This window comes from Castor canadensis, chromosome 14 (assembly GCF_047511655.1).
Source record: "Castor canadensis chromosome 14, mCasCan1.hap1v2, whole genome shotgun sequence".
Lineage (NCBI taxonomy): Eukaryota > Metazoa > Chordata > Mammalia > Rodentia > Castoridae > Castor > Castor canadensis.
The window spans coordinates 57,085,920-57,112,117 of record NC_133399.1 but is presented as its reverse complement, the minus strand read 5'-3'; the positions used below and the strand labels follow the sequence as shown (position 1 = coordinate 57,112,117).

Below are 26,198 nucleotides of genomic sequence, written 5' to 3'. Positions count from 1 at the left end.
GCAAACTATAGCCGTTCAACTTTCTTATTCTTCCAATGAGATCTTTCTTAAATCCAAATTCCCACTTTGCTAATGTCACCCTAGAAAAAAGCTATCTCATTTTCTCACTTCCTCAACATATTAACATTTGAACCCTGCTTCCAGTACCTTGACCTTAATTCCTATGCCAGAAAATAGACAAACTAATCTGCACTTTCTTGTTTTGTATCATTTTCTAAAAGCAGCAGTCTTACTTGAACTTTCTGACGATGTACTGGATCCTTTGATTGTCGACTACTTCTGTAAAATCCTCTAACGTCTGACTTCTATGTGCTCTTTCCCTATTGAACCCGAGAACTTCTTTTTGATCTGTATTCATATATTCAGTTTTTCTTCCTGTCTCATGACTGTTTCCTATGTGTTAATCTAGGCTTTCTTCTCATTTCAATAAGAAGAAAATTCCAGAAAGACATTACACACTTGTGGTTTTAACTACAATGTGGGGTTTTACTGCAATATATTTCTAATACTATTTTTCTCCTGAACTTCAAACTTCTTGGTACAGCCCACAGATATCTTAAGCTCAATAAATTTAAAAATAAGTTTCCTATCTTTATGCCCACTCTTTGACTTCCAGGTGTGTTTCTATCTCAATTGGTGTTCTCACTCATTCATATGGATACCTAAATTGAAACCAGAGTTTTAGGGTGAAAAGTTCTAGCTCTGGGAATTTCAATGGGACTAGGCTCAGCCATCTATCCCTATTGCCAATTAAAGAGCTGAGCAACAGTGAAAAGCAGAGAGAGGAGATCTAATTTATGTGATCACCTTGGGAAGACAAAGGGATTCAATGACCTCAAGATCATCTTTGGGTATTGACATAAATTTCAGGTTTGAGTGGAGAAGGCACTGGGACAGGGTGAGAGGAATATGTGATTAGGTGGTCCTGGTCAAACATATGCTCCAGTTGATCCTCATCCCAGCTGGGATATGTGGTCAGGTGGCAGCTGTTCACATAAGAAAAAGACATTGTTGTATGAGGGCCAGTTTCTGCTTTTGTCCCAAGATGTTTATTGATTGACCCTGTCCTTCCTGGACTCCCAACATGACCATGGGGATGGAGGAAGGAGAGACTCGGAAGGAAAAAAAATGGTTAAAGCATCAGAGAGAGACAACTGGGGTTAGTTACGGCAGGCCCGGTGCCCTCCTTCAAGTTCACAAACATGTAAGTCACCTTCATTCCTCTTGTTCCTGACCCAGAGACATGACGTTCAGTTGTACAGGCTGCTCACTGAAAACAGAGGCTAGATTAGGGTTTAGCATGCTGTTCTGAAGAGTCAAATAAACATTAAGCTTTGCATGTCACATGGTTTCTGTTGGGGTAACCCTCAGACACAACTCTCCTGCTCTGAAGCAAAAGCAGTCACAGAGCTTAGATGAAAAAGTGACAGGAGCTAGGTTCCAAGAAAAACTGATGTGACTTGCCATCCCCTAGCTCAGAGTTGGGGTCACTGAAACACAGACTATGTTCTACTTGAGTAAAGCACTGGCCACCAAATGGTGCTGTTCGGGCTGGTAATCTTCTTCCCTTAAGCTTCCACTCTCCAAATGTCATCGTCACATCAATTTTAGATTTATTTTCCAGATATATCTTGACTACATGACCCTTCTGTTCTGCTGTCATTGCTTACGTGTATGTGTCATTGCCACTCCTGTATGTGTTACACAAAGCAGACTTATGAAAGTGTCTAGACTTACCTGCCTCCCAGTCCTTCCCCCAAGCTTTATATTCTAGCCATTCTGAGTCACATGAAGTCCCAGGGAGCACACAAATCTGTTTCTTTGCTCTCTCTTTCTCTGCCATATTACCTTCATGTTTTTAGTTTCCACCGAGAAAAGTCATTTTCAGGCTCCCAAACTAGGTTCAACTGTCATGTTTCTGGGAATATTTCCCTTTAATTCTCCACAATGGCTGACAGAATTAACCACTTGTACTTGCTTGCAAACTATTGGAAGCCATCTGACTACATTTTTCTCCTTTATTAGATCCTGCAAAAATAAGACCTGTACTTTTGTCATCTGTATATCTACACTGAGTAGCTAAAGACCTAACATATGATTTCCCAATGATTGTTGAACTGAGTTGACTTGAATTGTCTTGAAATCTGAAATCTGAAAACAATTACTCTCAGAACCTGCTTCTCAAGAGGCATCTAAAATATTGGGATTTTTTATTTTAATTGCAGAAAGAACTTCCAGATCATTACAGGCCTTGGATGGAAATTGCTAGCAAACTTCCTCACTTGATTGAAAGCCACCAACTTCGGGCTCATGTGAACAAGGTATATCGTTTTTATTCTTCATGCTGTTCTCTTATGCCTCTTCCTGCCATCTTGTTTTTCTGTTCATACCTCTTTTGTCTCTCAGCCTTGAGGGAGTGAGACAGTGGACTTAGGAAGATGATTGTTGCTACTGAGATTGTCAGCAAATCTGCTTAACCTTTTCCTAAGAACAGAGAAACTCCTCCCTGCTCCTGTGTTTCCCTAAAGCTTCCAGGGCCTGCACAAAACATACCTGATCCATATTAAGTCCTCACCACTTGTTTTGTTTTAAAAAGTAGCTGCCTGGGAATTGAAAATAAGTCAATGGAAAATGTGCAGCCTGGGAAGGACAAATCACATGGCCAGTGCTCTGCTGCCTCCAAGTGGCAGTCCTGACTTTGTCACTGGTATTACAGAGAAATTGAACCAAGGAAATTTCTGATTTATAAACTCGTTGACTATGAATTCTGTAGAAATGAGTCTGTGAATATCACATAAGCATTTACATATACTTGTGTATATGATGCAGAATGGGTGATAAAATGAGCAATTTTTTCTTAAGAATATGCAAGGAACAGTGAAACTCTTTGGTCCCAGAAAAACTTTAATTATCCCATAAGGGATAATAAGAAGGTATAATGGGGAAAACGAAGATTTTTATCCAGAAAGAGCTGCGTTTATCTTGGTTTTATCAGTTAATAACTATGAAACCTTGACCGTTAATCTTGCAATCCCCCTTCCCTCTTTAAAAAATGGGGGGTACTGGTCTGGCAGTATTGTTGTGAAAACTAACTTTTGAAAGAGCCTGCTGTTCAATGTGTATTTATTACTTCCTTTCTTCTCTTCTCCATCTGTCAGTATCAAGCCACATGACTTCACAGGCATGACAAAAGCTTTCTACCCTTAGAGCTCTTCTTTGTGGATGTGTTCATATTCTTTTTTTGGTGGGACTGGGGTTTGAACTCAGGACTTCCTGCTTGCAAAGCAGGCACTCTACTGCTTGAGCCACACCTCCGGCCTGATGTGTTCATACTTAATGTTTATAATTACAAATTGATTTAAAAACAGTTATTGAATTTCTGCTCTGTGCAAAGCATGAGATCCGAACCCTGTAAAAGACAAATAAGAGATTCGTCAATGTCTGTGAAGATGGCAAACTGAACCTAGTAATTTCTTTGCTTATTGTATAAAAATTTCATTGACCCAAAGGAATATACAAAGAAAGAAGAAAAAAAGAAAATAATGTAACTGCCTGAAGACGGAGGAAAGGGTATGTGATAACATAAGTCTTGAAGGATTTTTGAGCTGTGGTAAGCACATTGCATGTGAGATCCACAAATAAGTGAACAGCACCATGCCAAGCCTTGAACCAAGCAAAAGAAGGTTCCTGTGAGCCCCTCCCCATTGCAGGAAAGCAGAGAAGAGACAGTTGCATGAGGTCGGGTTAGAATTCAGTTTGTGAACTATGCAGTGCCAGGCTTTCCTCTGGTTGTATTTGTTCAGTTGAGGTTCCTCATAGTACAGCATTGACATCAGTCTCTTAACAGTTGTACTGGGTTCAAAACCATCTCCCCAGAGTCTAAAACCATGTAGAATTTGCAATGGTGACCTTATTTGGAAATAAGGCCTTTGCAGATGTAACCAGGTTAAGATGAGGTCATACTGTGTTACAGTACTTTCTAAATTCAATATGACTGATGTCCTTATAAGAAGAGAAAAATTTGGACACAGAGTCCAAGGGGGGAAACATCACATGAAATGGAAGCAGATATTGAAATGGAGCATTTATAATCTGAAATATGACAGAGGCTGCGGTCCACTGCCAGAAGCTAGGAGAAAAGTATGGGACAGGTTCTCCTTCAGTTTCCAAAAGAAATCAGCCCAGTTGATATTCTAATTTGGGGCTCCTATTTCCCATAACTCTGGGAGGATCACTTTCTGCTAAGCCACTCAATTTGTAGTAATTTGTTAGGATAGCTACAGGAAACGAATACTAGACTCTTAGATTTTTCTCCCTACTTTCTTTTTTTTGGTGGTATAGGGGTTTAACTCAGGGCCTTGTGTTTGCTAGACAAGTGCTCTACCTCTTGGGCTATACCCTCAGCTCCTTCTTTATACTTTTAATTACTTATAAAACATTCAATTGGATAAAACACTTTGAAGGTTTCACCACCAAAGACTGAGGTTGAATCAGTTGCAAATCCCTTGTATGCAGCTAATATAAGAATTTCTAGAACCACACAAGAGCTATAGAATAAAACGTCAATACTCTGGAAACTTTTACTTGGAAAAGTCACGTAATGAGTAGTTGAAGGTTTTGATCTTACAGTATACCCAAGCCACTACCTTGCTCTTGAAAGACCCTACATGCCTATCTGCATTGTGAACAACTTGTTCATTGGCTTAGACTCATCCACTCACATTTCCCAGAAAGATGTGCTCACAGGGAGCATGCAGGAAATTCAGTTTTACTCTGGAGATGTAAAAAAGACAAATCACATTATTTACTAATCTTGATAATATTGATATCCATTCATATGAATAGACAAACAGAAGTTACTAAATATACAATTAATGAGTAATTTAAAAAGATGTGGGGAGGGGGAGACTACTGAGCATTCAATGGCCTCCAATAAATAACCAAAGATGAGATATATGCTTTTAAAATTATGATTAATGTCCAGTATATCATCTTCATATTTTAAACAAAAATTGGTATGTAACAGGAACTATTAGAAAGCAAAGAAGAAAACACAAAAGCTCAGAATAATCAAGTAAATTCAGTGAAACACTGATTGTGAAAGAATTTCATAAGGCAAAAATCAAAGAAATACAAACCATTGGAAAAATGAATGTGAAAAAGAAAAATACAGTCTCAATTCCTTGTAATAAAAGTCCCATAGGAGATTAACAGGGATACAGGAAAAGCAAAACTTGAAAATTTTTGACAAGCGCCAGTTACTCACACCTATAAGCATAGCTACTCAGGAGGCAGAGATCAGGAGGGTCATGGTTTGAAACCAGCTAAGGCAAATAGTTCATGAGACCCTCTCTTGAAAAAAATGCATCACAAAAAAGGGCTGGTGAAGTGACTGAAGGTACAGGCCCTGAGTTCAAACCCCAGTATTACAAAAAGAAAAGACAATTTTCAGATCTTAATGAACATTTGATTTTTACAGCAGAAACACAATTTGGGAGGTGGGATAAGGGATAAATATAAATACACTGATGAAATAAAAAACTTTCTATCATAATAAGATGATAGAAAATAATGCTTAGCCAGGAAATGTTAAAATGAAAACTAGTTTAGTTACAGACAAACTACATAGGACTATTTATCTGTAATATCAAACAGTAAAAAAAAAACTTAGTACTGACTTGACTGGGTAAAATAAAAAACTAAAATTTTATGTTCATAGAAAGACCTGTATGTGAATATTATAATAGCTTTACTCATAACCACCAAATAAAAGACCTTGAAGCAACCAAGACATCCATCTACAGAGGATTGACTAACTGGAGTTAAAGCATCCCCTGTGTTAGAATACATGGCGGGACACCACCAGGGGTCAAACATAAATGAGTACTGATTCGTGCACAGCATGAACAAACCTTAAATACACTTAACTAAATGGAAGACCCCCAAACCTTCATATCGTATGATTCCATTTATGTGACATTCTGGAAAAGGCAAAACTATAAGCACAGAAAAGAGATCAAGGATTGGTGAGGACAAAGTAGTTGGCTACAAAAAAGATACACTGGGGACCTTTTAAAATGATGAAAGTGTTTGTCCTCAGTGGTGGGTATGTGACTGTATGCATTGAAAACCTACAGATTTTATGTCACAAAGCATGAACGTCCATGTTTGTAAATTTTTAAAAATAAGGCAGAATGGTAAGAGATGACAGGATGGAACATAGAATGTGCAAATGAATCTAACAAAACCACAGATGTATGGCCTAATCTCAGTGAAGACAACTAGGAAACAGGAAGTGGCCTAAGTTACTTGGGAAAATAATTTGACTTTAAGGCTGAAGGAAAAAAAACTAGACAGGATCACTGCACTAGTGGATGTATCTTGTTTCTCGTGAGGGGCAGAGTAACAATTTTGCATTTGTTTAGCTATAGAGTTGGGTTGATCAAATAAACAAACAGATGGCAGAAGATGCTTCTCTGTGAAAGAGAGAAGTTACAGATTAACAATGGAAGCCAGAGGCCAGAGTTAACCTGTAGTACTGGATTAGAGTTGGAGACAACAGCATGAAGTCATGTTTATGCTAATATATTATGTATAAGTCCACGTATGTATAAATCGATAAAAACATACGGTGTACAGGTACTCTGTGTGCATATATATAAATGTATGCATGTGTGTGTCTACACATGCACGCGCTCACACACACACACACACACACACACACACACACACACACTTCTCCACTGGGAGGATCTAGAAGAAGTGAGATCCCAATTACACTGAGCAAGTCTTTCCAACAAAAAGAACCCACACCCCTGATTATGCATCTGGGGCAGAGAAAACACAGAAGACCATAGAACATCTTGTACTACCAGAAAGGAAGGGTGTGCCCAGAAAAAGATGAGGACACGTCAAATGGAGCTCAGAGGGCCACCAGAAAGAGGTTCCAATGGCCAAGCTGGAATAATCTGAGTAAGCAAATACAATAGGTTAAAATAAAAAACAATATACATATTTTTTGTTGGTGTATCTTATTTGCACACACACACACACACAAAACGGTTCCATTGTGACATTTTCCTGTCACCATCTTCATTCCCCTGCCCCTGCCACTGGTCCCCATACTCTTCCCAAATGCAAACTGATATTTTCAAAAAAGACAATTTAGGAATATTTATAAAGTTAGAGGGAAAATGTATTTAAAATTCAGAATTGTATTGTTCCTCTGTGATGGCAAAAGTAAAATAAGTTATCACTCAAATCAAGAAGAAAGTATACCATGCAATCACTTTGCCTCAATTGCTCAGGAATTATTCCAACAGAAAAAAATATAAGTCAGAATAAAGGAATTCGGGAAATATGAGTACTTCAGAAACATTACCAAAAACTGAAATCAGTAAACTTGATTATAATTATAATCAATTCTGAACAATCATTGATAATGTGACTAGGAAAGAAAATGAGGTTAAAATTTCGTATTTCTTTTAAACTAAAACTGAGGACATAGAGAGTTGTAAAAGTCAAGTATATTCATGCCAGTTTGCTATGCTGTATTATAAAGCAAATGAAAAAGAAAAATAATTTATATTTAACATTGGGTAAAAAGATCTGCTTTACCAGTTATATATTCTAGAACTATAGAAATTGAGACTAGATTGTATTGGGGCAGCCACAAAGAAAGAGAGACCAAAACTTACTAGCGAACCTATATACAGACGCACGGTCTTTGGAAACCTAAGACATGACAGATGTGAGATGCTGGGGTTGGGAGAGAGGAACAGTTCCGGGGCTGATGACCACACAGGAGGCACAGAGCAAAAAACACCAAGTGTCCACTGTGTAAGCACAAACAAAAGTAGAACTAAATGTAAAGGACAGAATTTATAAACCTTCCAGAGGAAATTTAGGGGACTAACTTTATGTTCCAAGACTAAGCAAGGGTTTCCTAATAAGACATATATTGGGATTTTTAAAAGAACTTGTTATCATTGAAACGTGCTCATGGAAACAGGCCAAAAGAAAATGAAAAGAAAAAAACTTCACAAACAGAGAGAGGATGTTGTAGGTAAAAGTGAAAAAAAAATGTATCCTGAAAACATGGAGTCCTGAAAAACAATAAGAAAGACAACCGGAGGCTGGGGGTTTAGCTCAATCGTGGTGTGCAAGGCCCTGGGTTCAACCCCCAGCTGCACACACATACACCTGTGCACACACACATGCACACATATGTGTCCACAAGCACACTCACACATGTGCATGCCACATATGCATGCACATAGAAACACGCACACTACACAAAGTATCAAAGTGTTCAAGAGACAGTTCACGGAACAGGAAACATAAATGACCAATAGACACATGGAAGAGAGTTATTAATTGGAAAAATGAGAATTAAAACTATAATGGAGCATAGCATTAACATGTTAATGTTAAAACCACACAACTGGAAATGATTACAAGCTCACACTATCAGGTACTAGCAGCAATGCAAACCACGCAGTTCTCTTGGGCTGTGTGGGTGAGGCCACGTCTTTCAAAAGCTATTTATCATTGTATGGGAATTCTTTTCTCTTTTCCCCCTTTTTTTTAAGGCAGTGTCTTGTTGTGCCGACCAGGCTGTCCTGGACCACACTATGCAGCACAGAGTGGCCTTGCACCGTCCATCCTCCTGCCTCAGCCTCCTGAGTGCTGAGATTACAGGCATGCACACTGTGTATGTAAATTCCTTAGTGCTTCTTAGGCACTAAAAGGTATAAAAGTGAGTGTATCAAGAGGTGTAAAAGTACTATTAATCATGAGCAAAATCATGAAATAACTGAGAAAATGAGTGACTTGCAGCTTCATGCAATAATACAGATGAATCTCAAAACCAAGTGTTGAATAAGAAAAGTAAATCATAGAATATATTCAGCATGATTCTACTGTGTTAAGTTCAAAGTCATTCCAACTAAATAGTACACTGAAGAGTGATCATATGTACTTTTGCATGGTTTGGAAGCAGCAAGGAAATACGGAATAAAAACATTCAGCAATGTTGAGGGGCAGGCAGGGGGGCGGGGCAACACTGTCGGTGCAAGGCACCCAGAAGACCCTGTAAGTTTGGCCAAATTCTACTACTTAAGCTGGGTGAAGGGTTAAGTTGCTTATCTGTATATATTCTTATAAATAGATAATTACATGCATTTAATTCATATGCATTGATATAAATTCATAAAATACTTCAAATGTGTAAGAAATTATGAGAAACATTGCAAAAAGTTCAATAAATATATAATGCAGGCATCTTGCCTTGCATCAAGCTGTGGAGGCTAACGAAATGTTCATACCACTTCTCAAAAGCTCCTCACACTGAGGTTTGGCTCTGAAAGGGAAAGTGCACATACCATTGTCCTCCCAAAGAGCCAGAAAACTGTCAAAATGTGAGTTGACCATCATCAAGAAAGACAAGAGGTCAGCTGGTGCAGGACCTTCCCTTTCTGGTGTGACAGAAATCCACAAATGAGTACTTGGTTTTCATTCCAATCTCACTTATATCAGTTAATAAGTTTTTAGTGCACTGTCATAAGGAGAAAATTGTGTGCTCAAACTTATTAACAATTCAGAACAAACTGTCTTAGGAATAAATGAAAAATGATCTGTATTTTATTCATTTGAGAGAGTGAAAAGCAAGTGTCAACAATAACTCTCAAATGATAGGTTTTCAATGTGTCCAGCCATAACACAAATAATTGTTAGATAACATCAAGACAACTAAAAGCAAGTAATTAAGTAGGGAAAAAGGAGAATAGTTCTATCAGAGATTAGGCTCCATAATGCAGAATGTGTTCCACTGAGTCAATAAGAAAACGAACTGAGGGGAAAAACAGGCAAAGGATGTGAACGATGACGTCACAGAAAGAAATGTTAGAATTCATGAGAAGCTTGCAAAAACACCCACCGACAAGCCAAAAATGAAACCAAAGCAATGAAATGTCTGTCTTCAGCAAAGAATTGGAATAAAATATATTAGCATAATGTTAACCAAGAGGTAGCGGGAGAAACACATGTCAGGAGAGCTCTTTCTGCAAGTAATTCCACAATATCCATTTAGCTCTTACATATGCGCATGCTTTGATACAGCAATGTCATCTTCTGGGTTAATCTTGCAGAAATGCTCATTCAAAATGCCAAAGATGGGCACACAAGCTGTGGCAATTGTAATAGCAAAAGATAATATAAGGTAAACAAGAAAGATTTTAAAAATAAGCTAATTCCCTAAATTTCCGTTAATAAATAGATGTTAAATAAGTGAAAACCATTCAGCTATTAAATAACAATATATGTGTCTGCCTCTTGCTATATGCCTTTGCTATGTACTTTACAAAAAAGAAGTGTTTAACAGTGTAGCTATATATAATATATATAATATACATTCCATGTGATTGCACTGCTTAAAATTTATAGATCTATATAGAAGATAAGTAGGCACCCTAAACTTTTTTGGTTTTTGGAGACAAGGTTTCCCTATGTAGCCCTGGCTGGCCTTGAACGCGAGATATTGCAGCTTCCAATGTGCTGGGATTTCAGACACGCATCACCGCATCTGGCCAACCCACTATACTTTTACTGATGATTGCATCCCAGGAGTGATAGCAATGCTAATCAAAACCATTTCCTACCTATAAAGTATATTCATGTACTTCAGATGTACAGATCTGTATTTGATATTTTTACAACAAACTTTTTTTTTTTATTATTCACATGTGCATACAAGGCTTGGGTCATTTCTCCCCCCTGCCCCCACCCCCTCCCTTACCACCCACTCCGCCCCCTCCCTCTCCCGCCACCCCCTCAATACCCAGCAGAAACTATTTTCAATAAACTTCTAAATGAACATATTTTAAGAAGACTCATTCTTCCACAGAAGCTCGGTGGAGTTGGAAAGTGAGACCTGTATTAGGAAAAGTTAATAGCAGCCAGTCTTAAGTACACCAAGGTTGGCCCCTGCAAAATGACTTGTGACTAAAGACACAACCATTCAGCTAGGTAGGTGCTGGCTGCTATGCTTGTGTTGTAGCTAAGTGTCCTCAACCCAGCCTCCCTGTCAGCTAAAGAGAGCTTACAACAAATACTAAGGAAGCAGTATGTGCACGATCCTGCGCGGGCAGGTCCAGCACGAGCAGCCTCAGTCGCGGAGCGCCCGGGTCCCTGGGAGCGCAGCCAGGGGTACGCACCGCAGCCTGGCGCTGTCTGCATCCGGAGCCCGAGGACCGCGCGGCGCGCGCCGGCGGCACAGCCTGCCCTCTAGCGGCAGAGGCTGGCGCTGCAGAGCCACGTGGCAGGGCTGAGCCCGCAACCCCAAAGGAAAGCCAAGATCCCCGCCACTGCCACCGCTCGGGGAAGAGCTGTGACTGCAGCCGGTAGGGAGCAGGACCAGAGCTGATGTCCACCTGACAGGCAGCCCAGCCCCAGGCGAAACTGAGGACGTGGTAGATTTGTTTGGGCAGGGCTGTCACGATAACCTAACTTCAGCACAGGACGCTCCTTTCAACCATGGTAAATGCAATGTGCTGTTGGTTCCTGGTTCTGAGCATGAGGAAGGACGGGGTGGAAAGACCCGGCTAAGGCCACTGTCGCCAGAGCTTTCAAACAGGGCTCAACAAACCTTTGGCCAGCTCAGCTACCTCTCTGTCCCATTTCTGACACCAGTGGGCCTCGTTTTATTCATGCTGTGACAGGGCTAAGTGAAACCCAGCAAGCAGAAGGCGTTGGTAAACCAGGACTGTAAGTTATAGGGAGAAACTCATATGTAATAAGTGATCTCCATTCTGGGAGGTAATTATTCCACAGCACTCACCCAGCGGTGGCCTCAGTGCCTGGCACAAGCTGGGGACAAGCTGGGCCTCAGGTGTGTGGGGGCTGGGGACAAGGTACCTCTTGAAGGAGATCAAGTGAGCCACCTCCCACTGTGGCATCCTGGGATCTGGTGATCACCCACTTGTGTGAAGGCTCTGAGTCCCTTGTCCCCATCCCAACCTTTGAACTACTAATCTTTAGGACTTCTTTTGACCAGATGCCCCTCCTGGACCTCCAGTTCCTAAATAGTTACCGGGAGCAGCGCCTGGCCCACTTGGTCCTGAGCTCTATTACCATGGGGTATGTCTGGCAGGAAGGAGAGACACAGCCTGCGGAGGTAAGGGGCAAAGAGACGCCTGGCCTGTGATTCCGAACGTCCCTGCTCCTGTAATAATCCACACTGCTTGGATCTTCACTGTTTAGCGGGGAGTGCCTTGCTGTTTTCCCAGCTATTCGTTCAAGAATGGGGAAGGGCCCACTTTAATGAAGAACTTTTTTTTTTCCCCTGCAAAAAAGCTCATTTTCTCTTAGATCGACAGCCATTCACACTCTTATTAGTGTTTGAGAGTATTCCTTCAAAGGAGGCCAAGGGAGGAAGAAAAGAAGGAAGGAAAGATAGCCAATAATAATGAAATTCATCACATCTGTGTAGGAATGAGGCACAATGAAAGATACTGAAAATTGATGACTAACACAGGATGGGGGAAAGGGGTGAGGAAGTGCAGTGGAAGGGATTACATTGACTTAAGAACAATACATGTACAAGAAGGAAGCAGAGAAAGTGAATATGGGTGATGTACTTTCTATACAAGAATGAATATAGAATTTTTAAACCCATTGAACTTAAAAAGAAAAATGGAGGGGATGAATGAATTTGGGATACACTACATATATACATGGAAATGTCATAATGAAACTGTCTGTATAGCTATCTTAAAGTAAAATGTCTTTTTTTGTTTTTTAAAGAAGACAGAATGGTAAAACAGGTCCTGTCTGGGGGTTGGTATCAGTGGGAGGGTGAGGATATAAAGAAAGGATGTAGGAGGGTGAATATGGTAGAAATATTACGTACTCATGTGTAAAAAGGAAAAATGAGACCTGTTGAACTTAAGAAAAGGGAGGAAGGGGTCAAAATTTATGGTGTTCTAAATTAAGCCATACAGTTTTAAAAGTCCCAAAGTTTTGCTAATTTCTATCTCCCTCAACACCACACTCAACTTTTTTCCACAGAGATGAGGCTTTGTAAACTTTTTTGCCTGGGATGGCCTTAAATCATGATCTCCCCAGTCTCAGCCTTCCAAAGTACCTGGGATCACAGGCATGAGCCAGCACATCTCTTCATCTTTTATAAATGTACCTTTCCCAGACACCAGGAAGCTAGTCATCCCTGTGGAGCTCCATGGTTAAGTGGGCAGCCCATGGCTGTTTTCTTTGCCTGACTGATCCCACACTGAGGGACAAGGACCATGCAGAGCTGCCCCACATTTTATATGGCTACACGTCTCATTTTAAGAACCGAAGTGTGAAATCCAGGCACATAAGATGACATCCCAGTGAGTCCCCTGTGCCATCTGCCCCCTCAACCATTATCCTATGTCTGGGGAGGAAAGGGGAGGGGTGTAGTCTCCAGCCCTGACCTGGACCCATGCAGTTCCAGCTCCTGAGTGAGCTCCTCACCTGTCCCTACCCTGCCTCTGGCCAGGCTTGTTCTCCCTGTGTCTCTCCACTGCTCACTTCTCAGCTAAGCTCACTTCTCCCCATCCTCCCCATGCCTCCTAAGGTCTAATTTCTTTAAAGCTCATCTCTGTTTCCTACTTACAAAACAGTTCTGCTCCAAAGCCATCTAAAAATCAAAGGCAAAAAGTAAATTGCAGAAGTGGAGCTTCTTTTATAGATATTTCTATTTAAAAGAAAAGAGGACTGGCACACAGCACAAGGCCCGGGGATCCAGCCTCAGCATGGAGAGAGAGAGAGAGAGAGAGGGAGAGAGAGAGAGAGAGAGAGAGAGAGTGCACAGGTGGTGGGGAGCATATGAATGTTTGTTTTTTAAAAATCTAGACTAATTCGGCCTTTGGCAGGGCTAGAGCCCCCTAGGAATAAGGCTCTGTGGGCATCTGCTCAAGAGACAGTCCAAAGATGAGCATCTGAAAGGGTGGGATGGGGACAGGGCCTGTGACTTGAAGGGTGCTCTGAGTGTGAGGGAGCAGGCAGCCTCTCAGTGGTATTACACCAGGATGGTGGATCTGTGTGTTCTAGGTCCCAAAGTGCAGGCTGAACTATAAAAAGTTGTCCAGTGAATCAGAAGAGACAAAAGAGGCTGAATGGGGTCAGTGGAACTGGTTAACTTGAAGTTGTTACAGGATTCGACTTGCAAAGTGACCCACAGAGTCAGTTGGGTGCAGGCTGAGGTGTTCTATCCTTCTCATTCTCCTAGGGTGCTAATGTCCAGGATTCACACACTCACAATGGGTGCACACATGCACACACATGTACACATGTGCATGCACAAATGCAAACATATGTGTATACACTTACGTATGCATACATACACATGTGCACACACTTATACCCACATGCATGCATACACCCATACACAGATACGCATGCATATACACCAGTAAACATACCCACACACATGCTCATACACACACATGCACGTACATACACCTGTATACACATATACACACACACACACTGAACAGGTCTCCTCAGCTCCACTTTATCCTTCAGCATTTTGGTGAGCTCTTCTTCACACAGTTTTCATGGGTTATTGGGACTGTATGTGTTTGTGTGTGTTCCATCTGTGTAATTGTCACATACATTGCAGTGTGCTCTCAGAAACGACATTTCCACTGGTCGTTCCCAGAAGGTTGTATGACGTGCGTGGATATGGCTCACTCAGGGAATTCAAGGTTGCTTCCCCAGCCACTTATCTATCACAGGATAGCTGGAACAAAACAGCCATGGTTATGTCCTCTGTCCTGTCCTTTCTAGAATATGCTAACTGTCTGGATTCATATCTCAAAGGTGCTGCCAAGAAATCTTGCCATTCCCTTTGTGGAAATCTCCAAGAACTTGGGGCTCCCTCCCATTTTGACCCACGTGGACTTGGTGCTAAGCAACTGGACTAAAAGGAACCCAGAAGGGTAAGGAAGTGAGAGAAAGCCTAGAATTTGAACAGATCTGAAAGTCAATAAGGGGCAGTCTTGTGTCTTCAGCTCTCCCCTCAATAGAGGTTCAGGCTTTTTCAACTATTTTATAAGTAGGGATGTTCATTGTTATTATTTTCTTTATGGTTCTGGAGAAAGAGAGTTTGAACACACATTTAAACATCTCAGATCTCAAATCCATTCTGAAAATGCACTTTTTCTTGTTGCTTCCATGTCACATCTGAGTTTCTCAACCTGACTGCCATCTTGCATAGTCACACCTCATTCCTTTCTCATCAAACCGTGTATTCCTAATTTGCCCTCCGTTCAAGTTAAGTTAGGACTGGGGGTTTCAATGAGGGCTCATTCCCACCATAAATGAATGGCTATATGGGTTTATGAGTAGGAGAGCTAGGTATGTTGGGCTGAGAATCTGATTAATGCCATCTGTTCCATCTGGTTTCCATCCTCTTTGACAGTTGTGCTGGGAAGTTAAACATTTGTCTTTTGAGGAAATAGGAGTTTTAGGACAGAAGAAATCCAATAGTAAGAATGGGGTGGGGAAGGAAAGTGTTAAATTTCCCTTTGAATTCATTTTCACAGCCAAATTTATTGCAGGCTATACATGCAAAACATTCACTTGCTTTGTGACCTATTAAAACAGCCAAAGAGACATTGGGCTAGATATGAGAAAGAACTTTTCTTGCATATTGGTTATGGGTAATCATGGGATTACTGAGGAGATAAGAAGCTACTGTAAAGGAGTAAATACTTAACACATAGCTTAACTTCTAAAACTAATTTACAAGCCCATGGAAGGAGTGAAAATGGGCCATGTCATCTCTCTAAAGACCTCTGAGCCCTGGGACTTTCTGTTTTCTAGAGTTATTAATCACACTTTAATAAAATAGTAAGCACTATTTTTAGTGCTATTAGATGTGGCTTAGCATTTGGGTAGAGTAAAATCATAAATTTATCTGCATGACTTATGCTGGTCAATGTATTGAATGTAGAATAAACTGGATTTATGATTCAACGAAGAAGAGAGGAGGGAAGGCTGGGAAAAGTGGCTGTACTAGGATGGGCAAGTTGACAATACAACAGAAATCTAGTCTTAGGGAGTGAGAGTGCAAGACCTGGTGATGCAGTCAGAGTCCTGGGGATCCCCAGCTGTTCTTGGAGTCCCCAAGTGCTTTTAGAGTCTTTTAATATGCCTAGCAGAGAATGAAGAGCTATGAAGAATGAAAGAAATAGAAACTAAGCCTTCCCAAAGTAGTTAAATATTATGACAAAGCAGCACATGACAAATGACAAAGGATGGCACAAACTATATGTCCTTTGGAATCTCAAGAAAATGGCACCAAAGCAGGCTTTAAAAATTAGGAAACAGCACAGTGAGGAGCAGAGATTGATGTAAGGTCCATCCTGAAAGATGGGTGAGAGTAGAAGAACTAATGCAAACATGGGCTTATGGCAAATAAGGACATATAAAATAATTTACTGAGATAGCCACAGCCATATATTCTGGGACTGAGATGTGAGTTGAGATTTGGCTCAATCTTTATCTTATAGTGGCTAATGGTGCAGTCACACCCTGTGACATCAAGGTATATGTGGATGTGTGTGTCTGAGTGTGTGCCTGGATATATGTGACCCTAGGGGGGTATATCTGATTCACAAACTGAGTTGTTCTTTTCATTCTCTTTTTCTCTTGGTGGTTACCAATAACTGAAATTTCCTAGACCCCTGGAAATCAGGTAAGTCATCAGAAATCTTTTACTCATTTTGAAAATTCATGCTAAATTTAAAAGCTTACAATAAAACAAAAAGGAAACCTTACCAACTTGTATGGCTAGTATAATATCAATTGTACAAAAATGCATGAAAAAGGCAAGAAGGAAATGTGCCCCAAATTAATAGAGTGGTAGTCAGCTGATTTTCCCTTGTAGTGGTAAGGGAATTTGTTTTCTTTACTATGTTTTCTAACCTGTGCAGAATAAAACAAAGTGCAACACAAGGAAACAACAAAAGTCCCCCAGATCTCTGTGATTCTTTGAGGCTTAATGGTCCAAAAGAGATTTATCTCACAATAACTCCCAGGAAGGGCCAATCGTGTTGTAGACACCCAGAAGAATCCTTGAAATGCCTTATCATTACATGGACTGGAGCTTCTGGGCAGGTGTGGTCCAGACGTTCTTAGGTTCCACCTTCCCTGGAAAGAAAGCTGGCCTCGAAGCCACTGTTGCCTCTCCCATCACTGAACCTCAGCTCCACTAAGGGGTCCACTGTCCAAGCTGAGGCCCAGGAGGTGAGGAAGGGAGGTGAAAGATGAAGACATCGCTCCCCAAGGTAACGTATCTCTGCTATTTTTTTGTTTATTGGCACTGGGGTTTGAACTCAGGGCCTGGCGCTTGCTAGGCAGGTGCTCTTACTGCTTGAGCCACTCTACCAACCAGCCTTAACGTACCTCTGCTGAAATGAAGAAATTCCTAATTTATTTTTGCTTTCTTCTGTTTAGGATTGTTTCTCAGCTTTTCTCATGCATAAAATATTGGAGGCAAAGTGATATATGGGGTTAACTTTTTAAGTTTTGTAGACTGCTTCTACTTCTGAAACAGTCAAATTCATTTAAAGAACAACAGGCCATTAAAAAAAAAACTTCCACCTTTCACTCTACTAGACAAGCATTTAATGAAAGATTAAAAGGGACACTGGCCAGGTATGGTGGTGCATACCTGAAATCCCAGCAGGCAGAGGCAAGAGGATTTCAAGTTCCAGCCCAGCCTGGGCCCTACAGGGAGACCCTGTCCCAAAACAAAACAAACCAAAAGTTACAAAGAAGTACTAGCCAGAGTTGTGAAACTACCCCTGATCTGGTCCTGTGACTAGCCTGCTACATGACCTAAGAGAAGCTGTATCTGTAAAAGGGAGCATGGACTTAGCTTTCATCACTCCAGCCACAACTCTGGCTTCATACAACAATGATGTGGTTGGTCTTGAGGCATCAGCACTTCTGTTGCTAAGAACTGAGCGCCATATTTCAGCTGCCCGTTCCACTAGAGCAAGGGTCTAGGACCATCAGTGAGAGCTAGACTTAGAGAGTGTTTGGTTAGGCGACCTTCGACTTGACAGATGTGTTCTTCCTCCCTGAGTGCTGCTGAAGGTCAATGTTCACCCCATGGCTGTGTTATGGAGAGGAAGTTGCTTTTTGGCTCCTCCTGCTGCTGTCTAACTCAGTGAGGATCTGTGGGCAGTGAGAGCTCACAGCACAGTCTCCTCCATATCTCTAACCATGTGACCTTTCCCTTCCCAAGTAACCTGGAGACCATCGTCTCATTTCCTGGGGGAGAGAGCTTGCGTGGCTTCATTCTGGTGACGGTTTTGGTGGAGAAGGTAGCTGCACCTGGGATTAAGGTAGCTTCTCATTTCACACCACTTTTTTCTCTTAAGTGAGAGCCAGTCTGTGCTTTCTTTCCATCCTGCTCCTGACCCTGCCATTAATTTCTCAGCACAGGTGAACATAGACTTCACCCTACTTAGTTCTAGTCTGAGAAAGAGATCGCTCCCGTTTTTCAACTACTATAAAACTTGGAGTGGATCATTTCTCTACCAACACACACAGGCATTGTTCTAGAAATGGGGTATCTGGGTGTACAAGACAGAAATGGTCCCAGCCCTAGAAGCTCATGATCCAGGGGAGGAAGACAGACTAAGACAGATGAAAGGAGGAAAATTCAGGGTTTCATGAAAAGACAGCTAAAAGCTAATCCAGACTTGAAAGACCAAGGGCTGGTGGAGTGACTCAAGTGGTAATAATGTCTGCCTAGCAAGTGTGATGCTCTGAGTTCAAACCCCAGTGCTGCAAAAAAAAAAAAAGAGACACTTGTCTCAGATGTGAAGGCCCAGGCAAAACCTCCCTAGGGAAATGACAGCTGGGTTAAAACCTCAATGATGTATAGGAAGGAGGGAAACTGCAAGCAAGGGGGAGTGAGAGACAAAAAAGGGGCGGGGGGGGGGGCCGAAACAGAGCAAGAGAGAGGGAAGAGACAGAAACAGAAACAGAGACAGAGACAGAACCAGAGAGAGACAGACAAGAGAGAGAATGAGAGTAAGACAGAGACAATAAAGATGAGAGATACAGACAGCAGAGAAAGACACACGGACAAGAAAGACACAGAGAGAGAAACAGAGAAAGACATGGACAAGAGAGAGACAGAGAGTAAGACAGAGACAAGAGACATACAGACAACAGAGAGAGACAGGAGACACACAGATGAGACAAAGGGGCGGGGAGAGAGAGAGAGAGAGAGAGAGAGAACAAGATCTTCCTGGCAGAGAAAACTACTTCTTGGAGTTGCAAACTTGAATGTTGTCAAGGGTCAAACAAGTACCTGAAAGGTTGGATATAAAACAAAAGATAGTGGAACAGACCACGATCAGATCAGTCAGAGCATTTATGTTTTACGTAAAGGCAAATTTAACTTAGATTTATGCCTTTCTTCACAGCTTTCCCTGTGAGCATATACTGAATGCCTACTGTGTCCTCAGAAGGGTGGCCACGCCTAGCATAGCTATTATAAACTACAGGCTGTTGCCAGGGGCTGTATCTCAAGGTAGAGCAGCACATTCAAGGCCCTGGTCCGTCTCCAGCAGGCTAAAAACCCAAAAAAGGCAAAACCATATGACCACTTTTTCTTAGGCATAGTCCACCGGAATATGCAAAATTATATAGTCCCCTTCCAAACATAATTAAAGTAGTTCCATTAAGAAAGAGACTCCTCTACGTCAAGGAAGGTTTTGCAGCAGAGGAGGCTCTGGTACAGGAGTGTCTTTAGAATCGCCTGAGGCTTCATGAGACAGCTTGGAGGACTGAGGACCTGGCTCAAGTGGTATAGAGCCTGTGCTTAGCAAGCGGGAGGCCCCAGGTTCAATCCCCAGTACCATCAAAAATAACAGCAATAACAACAAAAAAGAGCTTTGAAGGGCGTGAGGAGGCCATAGCTGGAGATGCAGAAATAGAAATGATAACAACGTACAATAAATCCAGGAAAACAAAGGGGAAAAATAATAGCGTTCAAGAAGTAGCAACCAGTAGAAAGATCCAGAAAAGCCTGACCAGCGTTCCACCTGGGAGGCACCCAGAGAGGTCCCCACCTTCAGGTGGGCCTCAAGGCAGGCCTGGTTTAATTTAAGAGTGCTCAGTCCAGCAGTTGGGGGTGCCCTCCCCTGGCTTCCCATCTCCATAGACATTGACTCTCATCCCCAGGCCCTTGCTCTGGCAGTGAGTGCCCTCCTGCAGCTCAACCAGGACGTCCTGCTCCATGCCCTGCAGCTACTGAGACTCTCCATTGAGGATGTCACCAGAGCCTTAGGACAAATGCATGGTAGGATGCTCATGAAAGATGCCTGGGGTCAGGTCAAGGGCTGCTGGGGAAAAGGGCCTGGAGGTTGGGCCCATCCTAAATGGATGATGTGTCGTTCCACAAGGTGGCAGTGGTGTATCATCTTTGTTTTAAGGTAATTTGTACCTCACACCACCAGAGAGTTTCTCAGTGTGTAAAGATACCTTTACAGGTTTGCCCTTCTTTATATTTTATCCATGACTGGAATAGTTTCCTTTTTTCAGGGTCCAGGTAATTCTTTGGTCTTGCTGAAGCTTGGGAGGAGGTACTGTGTACTCCACCCTGCAATGTGAGGCCGCTGCCTGACAGGATTCCGATGGTGGAGTTTATCTTCACACTTCCTCAACTGGTCCCTGACATGATTGGCCTTGGCTTTAGATCCTGTGAGGCCAGGGCAAGCAGGAGTTGTCAGAGGCGCCAGCTAAGTGTCTTGCCCTTCCTGCATGGGTTGCCCCTTGTTCTGGTTGCTGTGTTTGGTGTCTGATGTCTGGCACGTCTTCAATTCTGCTATCAGACCAATCTAAAAAGCATGCTTTTTGAGTATTTAAGAAAGGCTTGGGAGAAGCCTCCTCTGCTCCATTTCCAGGGAAAAGCAGAGTCGAAGTACCTGTTTCCTTGAATTCTGCTTTACTGAAAGAGAGACAGATTCTGGCAAAAGACAGCATTGACTGACAACAGGATAGGAGAGGGTGGGGAGTGGTGCCAAGCTGCAACGTCTTGTGTTAAGTGAATTCACTTTTTGGCCATCTCAGAAATCCACCCGAAGTCACAGGATTGTGTGTTATTTCCCATCAACTCTCCCATTCTACATTTTGCACCATTTCATTGCATTTGAAATTTAATGTCCTCGTGATCACATCAGGAGGCCTCCTGCCACTCAAGCTCCCCTGGTTAGTGAAATGTATTTGAGCTTCCCCAAAGCCCCATATCAAAAGTGCCTCCCAGGCCTTTATAGCACAATGAGCAGTCTGAGAAGGTCATGGGAAATTCCCCACGTCACGGTGCATGGCACAGTAAATTGCATACATGGTGCCTAATACAGGCTTCCCTAGTGCTAATTTCCAGTCACTTTGTAAGTCCAGAACAACTCTCTGTTGTTACCCTTATCTCTTGAGGAGGTCTGATGGCCTGGGAGGCTCCAGGGATACTTTTCCTACTTCCTACAAAGACAAGTTTTCCCACACAGTCAGAATTTGTTTAAAAGGCCGTAACCAATAGAATGTAATAGTGGAAATAGTACGTGACTTCTGAAGCAAGGCTAGAAAAGGCAGGGCCCTTGAGATACATCATGCACAAACTCCAGCATCCTGGAGGCCACTAAGTTATGAGTGACAAAGGAAAGCCACACAGTGAGGTGCTCAGCTTGGCACCTGACTTGGGAGTGGATAAGCCCTCAGGTGACTCTAGGCTCCAGCCTCAAGTCTCTTTAGTCTTCAGGTCTTCCTGACTGAGGCCCCAAAACACTGTGGAGCTGAGACAAGCCATTGCCACCAACCCTCACAAATTCCCCACCAATGGAATAGAATGCTACCCAGTTGAGAGTGGTTGGTTCTGCTGCCATAGCAACCATAAAACTTTAGTTATAAAAATAAAAACAAATATTAGAAGTGGTAAGGTTTGAGGAATCACACAGATTTTCTAAGCCTTGTCTCTGGTTTATGGTTGTTAACTTTCTTCTGCATGATAAATGGAGCTTGGCTGGACTTCTTCCCTCTGCTTTCAGTCCTTAGAAAGACTTTTTACCAAGCAATGGTTTCTTTCAGATCCCACCTTAAGCAAGCATCGTGTGCCCTACCGTCTTCTTCTGTAAATATTTCCTTCCTGGCAGGTAGACCTGCTCATGCTCACAGCACAGGGGAAGATGGTCTTCGTGAATTGCATTTGACATGTCAGAGAGCCACCATACTTCAACCAGAGATGCCAGGCCTCTGCGGAGTTCTGCCCAGTTGCACACAGTGCTCACTACTGACCTTAAAGTAAAAGCAATTGCTCTGTTTACATAATCAGTCATGACTGCCCATAAAGCTATTTTAAGTCCATGATGGTACTAAAAATATCAACCACAGCCATGTCAACACACCATTGTCAGGGTCAGCACTAAGTAATCTTCGGGATCTCTGTCTAGCTCTTTTTTTTGAATTGGTGATTTAATTGCCTGTACCTAGTGTGAGCTTTGGGGTCCATTGAGAAGCTAAACTATTTTCAGAGTTTTAAACATTCAGATTGTTTAGAGTCATATTTGTAGCATATTTGACAGTTTCTGTCCCTGAAGAGGGACTTTTCCACTTAGAAAGGTTAAGGGATATTTTTTCTCTCCAAAAAGCCATGTAGGTTTTTGTTTTTATTTGCTTCTAAGTCAACAGAATTTCTGGCTTCTGCTTGACTCACTGGTGGCTTTAAAATTTTTTCTTTTAATAGTAAAGAGTAGTCAAAATGTTTCCTTCTAACAATTTGGAATGTGTGTTAAAATTAGATTTTCTAAGGAGGAAAGTGGGCTAGCTTTAGTGTGAACTTTTCCTGCTCTTCTCTTCTGATTCGTTCCCTTAACATAGACAAAGGAATTTTCCGTTTCTGTTTATGACCTTATTTTGTCTAAAACCAGTTGGAAAATAATTAATACTGGAATTCTTCTCTGTTAAGTTCCATACAATAAAAGGTCATTCTAGTAAAGTTTATCTTCACTCAGGGGTTAGTTACACACAGTAGTCTGAATATATCCAAGCGCCAAAGTCACTTACCTTAAATTCAGTTTTGTAATGTGTATGCATCAGATCTGAAATATTCATCTACACAAACACACAAAAGCAACTCCCACAGCATTGAGGATTTTTATAAATCCTCACTGCTTAAGGACATGGGAAGAATTTAAATTACATGTCACACAACAAAACTACATAGAAGTCTATCATTGTCATTGATCATTTTACATGGTGAAGATTAACTTGGATTAGCTTGTACATTTACAACCTTCTTTGCTCTTCACTTATTTGGCTGAAGTACATCCTTTTGGATTTTCATAGTAAATGCCTGCTGATGTTAACTTTGTCATCTAAAATTTACCATATTGCATTTCTGAATGATATTTTTGCTAGCAACTCATTTCTTTTCAATATTGAATGCATTCAATACAATATCTTCTGTTTTCCATTGTCACTGTTGGGATGTTAGCTGCCAGTTCATCTTTTTTCTTTTGACTGCTGTATCAGTCTATCTTCCTTGGTTTGTTGGTGGCTTCTGTCTTCTTTCTTTTTTTCCATTGGTTCTCAGGGTTGATTTTTTTACTAAGTAATGTTGATTATTCATAAACATCATTTGTAAGCAGTTTGTAAGGACTAGGGTAAAGGAATATTTGTATTTGGTTCATTCTGGCTCCTGAGGATCTAAAATCCTGGGCCATCTTGAATTAAATTTGGTAAATGAGGGCCCATGTGCCAGTCAGGCACTTCGGCTACAGATGTGCAAAATATGGTCACAACTTTTCGGAGACAGATTTTTTTTTAAAATTTTGTTTGTTCTGTACCAATGTAACTTTCATTTTGTCTCCTTTGGGCACAGTGCGGGTTCACACAGAAAAAGAGGGTATTGGCACTTGGAGATTCCAGCTAATGTGAGAAGGGTATTGTGTGAAATTTGTCACCACAGTTAGAACCAAGTCCTTACTTCTGGCCCCATGATGCAGAGAAGCCACTAAAACCAAGCCCAAGTGTACCAGAACTGGCAAATGATTCTGGGGACAAAGCGGCTCTGCTGCTGGGTTCCTGTTTTCCCTGAGGTTTTTCTTGGCAGTTTTTTGCTGCTTTCATAGCTCTTGATGCTTTCATGGCCAGAGCTTCTGGTCATTTTCAGTGGAAGGATGGGAAGTACAACAGCACTCATCGCCACACTCTATTCTTTTTAAACATCATTTTCATCTGTTTCTCACTTGTTTCCAAAGTTATTCCTTGCCTGGACTTCTATAGTAGCTTTTCCAAATCCTGTTCAGATCTACTTTCACCTAATCTAATCCATCATCCAAAGAAGCTTTTAAAGTACAAATTAGATTACATCCTTTTAAGATTCTTCAGTGTGTGATGGCCCAGTCTCTTTTGGTGACCTCTAAACACACAAGGCATTTGAACACGTGAAGTGTTCAGGATGATTGGGGAGTCAGTGTACTTAACTGTTGAAAATTTAGCACACCCAAACAGTCAACCTGAATGTGGAATAGCGATTACTAAAAGTCGGGAAAGGGTAGGGTGGAAAGTGGATAAAGGTAGGTTGGATTTGATCAGTGCATGCTCTGTGCATATATAGAAATAGCACACTGAGCCCCATGTTTATGAGCCCCATAAACACCTTAGAAGCTGGGCACTGGTGGCCCACGCCTGTAATCCTAGCTACTCAGGAGGCAGAGATCAGGAGGATTGCAGTTCAAAGCCAGTTGGGGAAAATAGGTCATGAGACCTTATCTTGAAAAAAATCCTTCACAAAAAAGGACTGGTAGAATGGCTCAAAGTGTAGGCCCCGAGTTCAAGCCCCAATACTGAAAAAAACAAAAACAAAAAAACCCTGAAACCTCATTAATAATGTTCATACTGATTACAAATTAAAATAATACTTTGGCTGTTGTGATTAAATTATATAAATATTATTGACATCAAATTTGCCAAGTTTTCCTTCTTAAAATGTTACTAATAGATAGATATTAGATATTAGATATTATGCTTGTCAGGTGGGGTGGTTTATGCCTGTAATTCTAGATAGGAGGATAATCATAGTCTAAAGCCAGCCCTGGACAAAAACGGGAGACCCTACGCAGAAAAATGACCAAAGCAAAAAGGGGCTGAAGGTGTGGCTGAAGTTGTAGAGCACTTGTCTAGCAAGCACAAGGCCTTGAGCTCAAACCCTAACACTGCCTAAACAAATAAATAACACTTGTAAATCACAGTGTATTTCTACTGAACAGTGCTAGTTTATCTAGCATTCTAAACAACTTTTGCAGGACGTAGGCTGTCTCTATCTTACTTTGCCACCATGTTTCTCTTCAGTCTTTGTTTTTGATACTAGCTGTCAGTTCCTGAAAAGAATCTGATTTCTTTCATTTCCAGGCCTGTGTAATTGCTGTTCCCTCTGATCAAACACTCGTTCCTACTTACCCTTTGCCTAGTTAACTCCCACTTAGATGGCAGCCCAGAAGTTTCTTCTGGAAGAGCCCTGGTCTCACCCTGAGACAAAGAACTGCTTCAACCTTTGATCAAATCTGGGAGGGGAAGAAATGAAGTACAGAACAGAAGAGAGGAATAAGAGACGCTAAGAGAGAGGACAAAAGACACGCTGGGTTCCAGTAATAGGCGGAAGGAGGTGTCAAAGGCATACATGTGATTTAAAGACTGGATAATAAAACAAAATTGTGATGCTTTGTCAAAGATCTATCTATCTAGATGTAGTGGTTTATCTATGCAGACATGATTAAGTTCTGCTTTATTGATTGGTTGGTTTTCAAAGTAGAAAGGGAATACTGGGCAAGGATGTTAAATTTGCTTGGAGACTTGCTATCTTTTGCAATGATGTTCTCAGATTTGAAGCATTGGTTTCTTGCTGCTGGGAGGAGACTCACAATACTGCTGTTTGGTAAAACAGTAAAGCAAAAGGTAACCCCAAACCCTGCTAGATACATTAGGGTCCACTTGTGTGAAGATGATGTCCCAAAATGTACTGATAGCTTTAGAGATTAAGGGTTTTTTTCTTCCTTGAGAAGGGTCAAATGTAAGGTTTTGAAGCCTTACCCATAACCAGAAAATATTCTACATAAAATATTTTATAGAAGAAGAAG

General features: G+C 41.5%; 1 protein-coding gene across 2 annotated transcripts in view; it reads left to right on the top strand.

Annotated features, from left to right (window-relative positions):
- The window catches only part of Ido2 (indoleamine 2,3-dioxygenase 2), a 51,005-nt gene that overhangs the window by 10,070 nt on the left and 14,737 nt on the right, over positions 1-26,198 (top strand). For both annotated transcript variants that reach the window (XM_020182487.2, XM_074054615.1), the window contains exons 2-7: positions 2,226-2,321; positions 12,053-12,172; positions 14,863-14,981; positions 16,727-16,741; positions 18,299-18,398; positions 20,251-20,368. In XM_020182487.2, the coding sequence (XP_020038076.2) occupies positions 2,226-2,321; positions 12,053-12,172; positions 14,863-14,981; positions 16,727-16,741; positions 18,299-18,398; positions 20,251-20,368 (568 nt within the window). The remainder of the gene's footprint in view (positions 1-2,225; positions 2,322-12,052; positions 12,173-14,862; positions 14,982-16,726; positions 16,742-18,298; positions 18,399-20,250; positions 20,369-26,198) is intronic.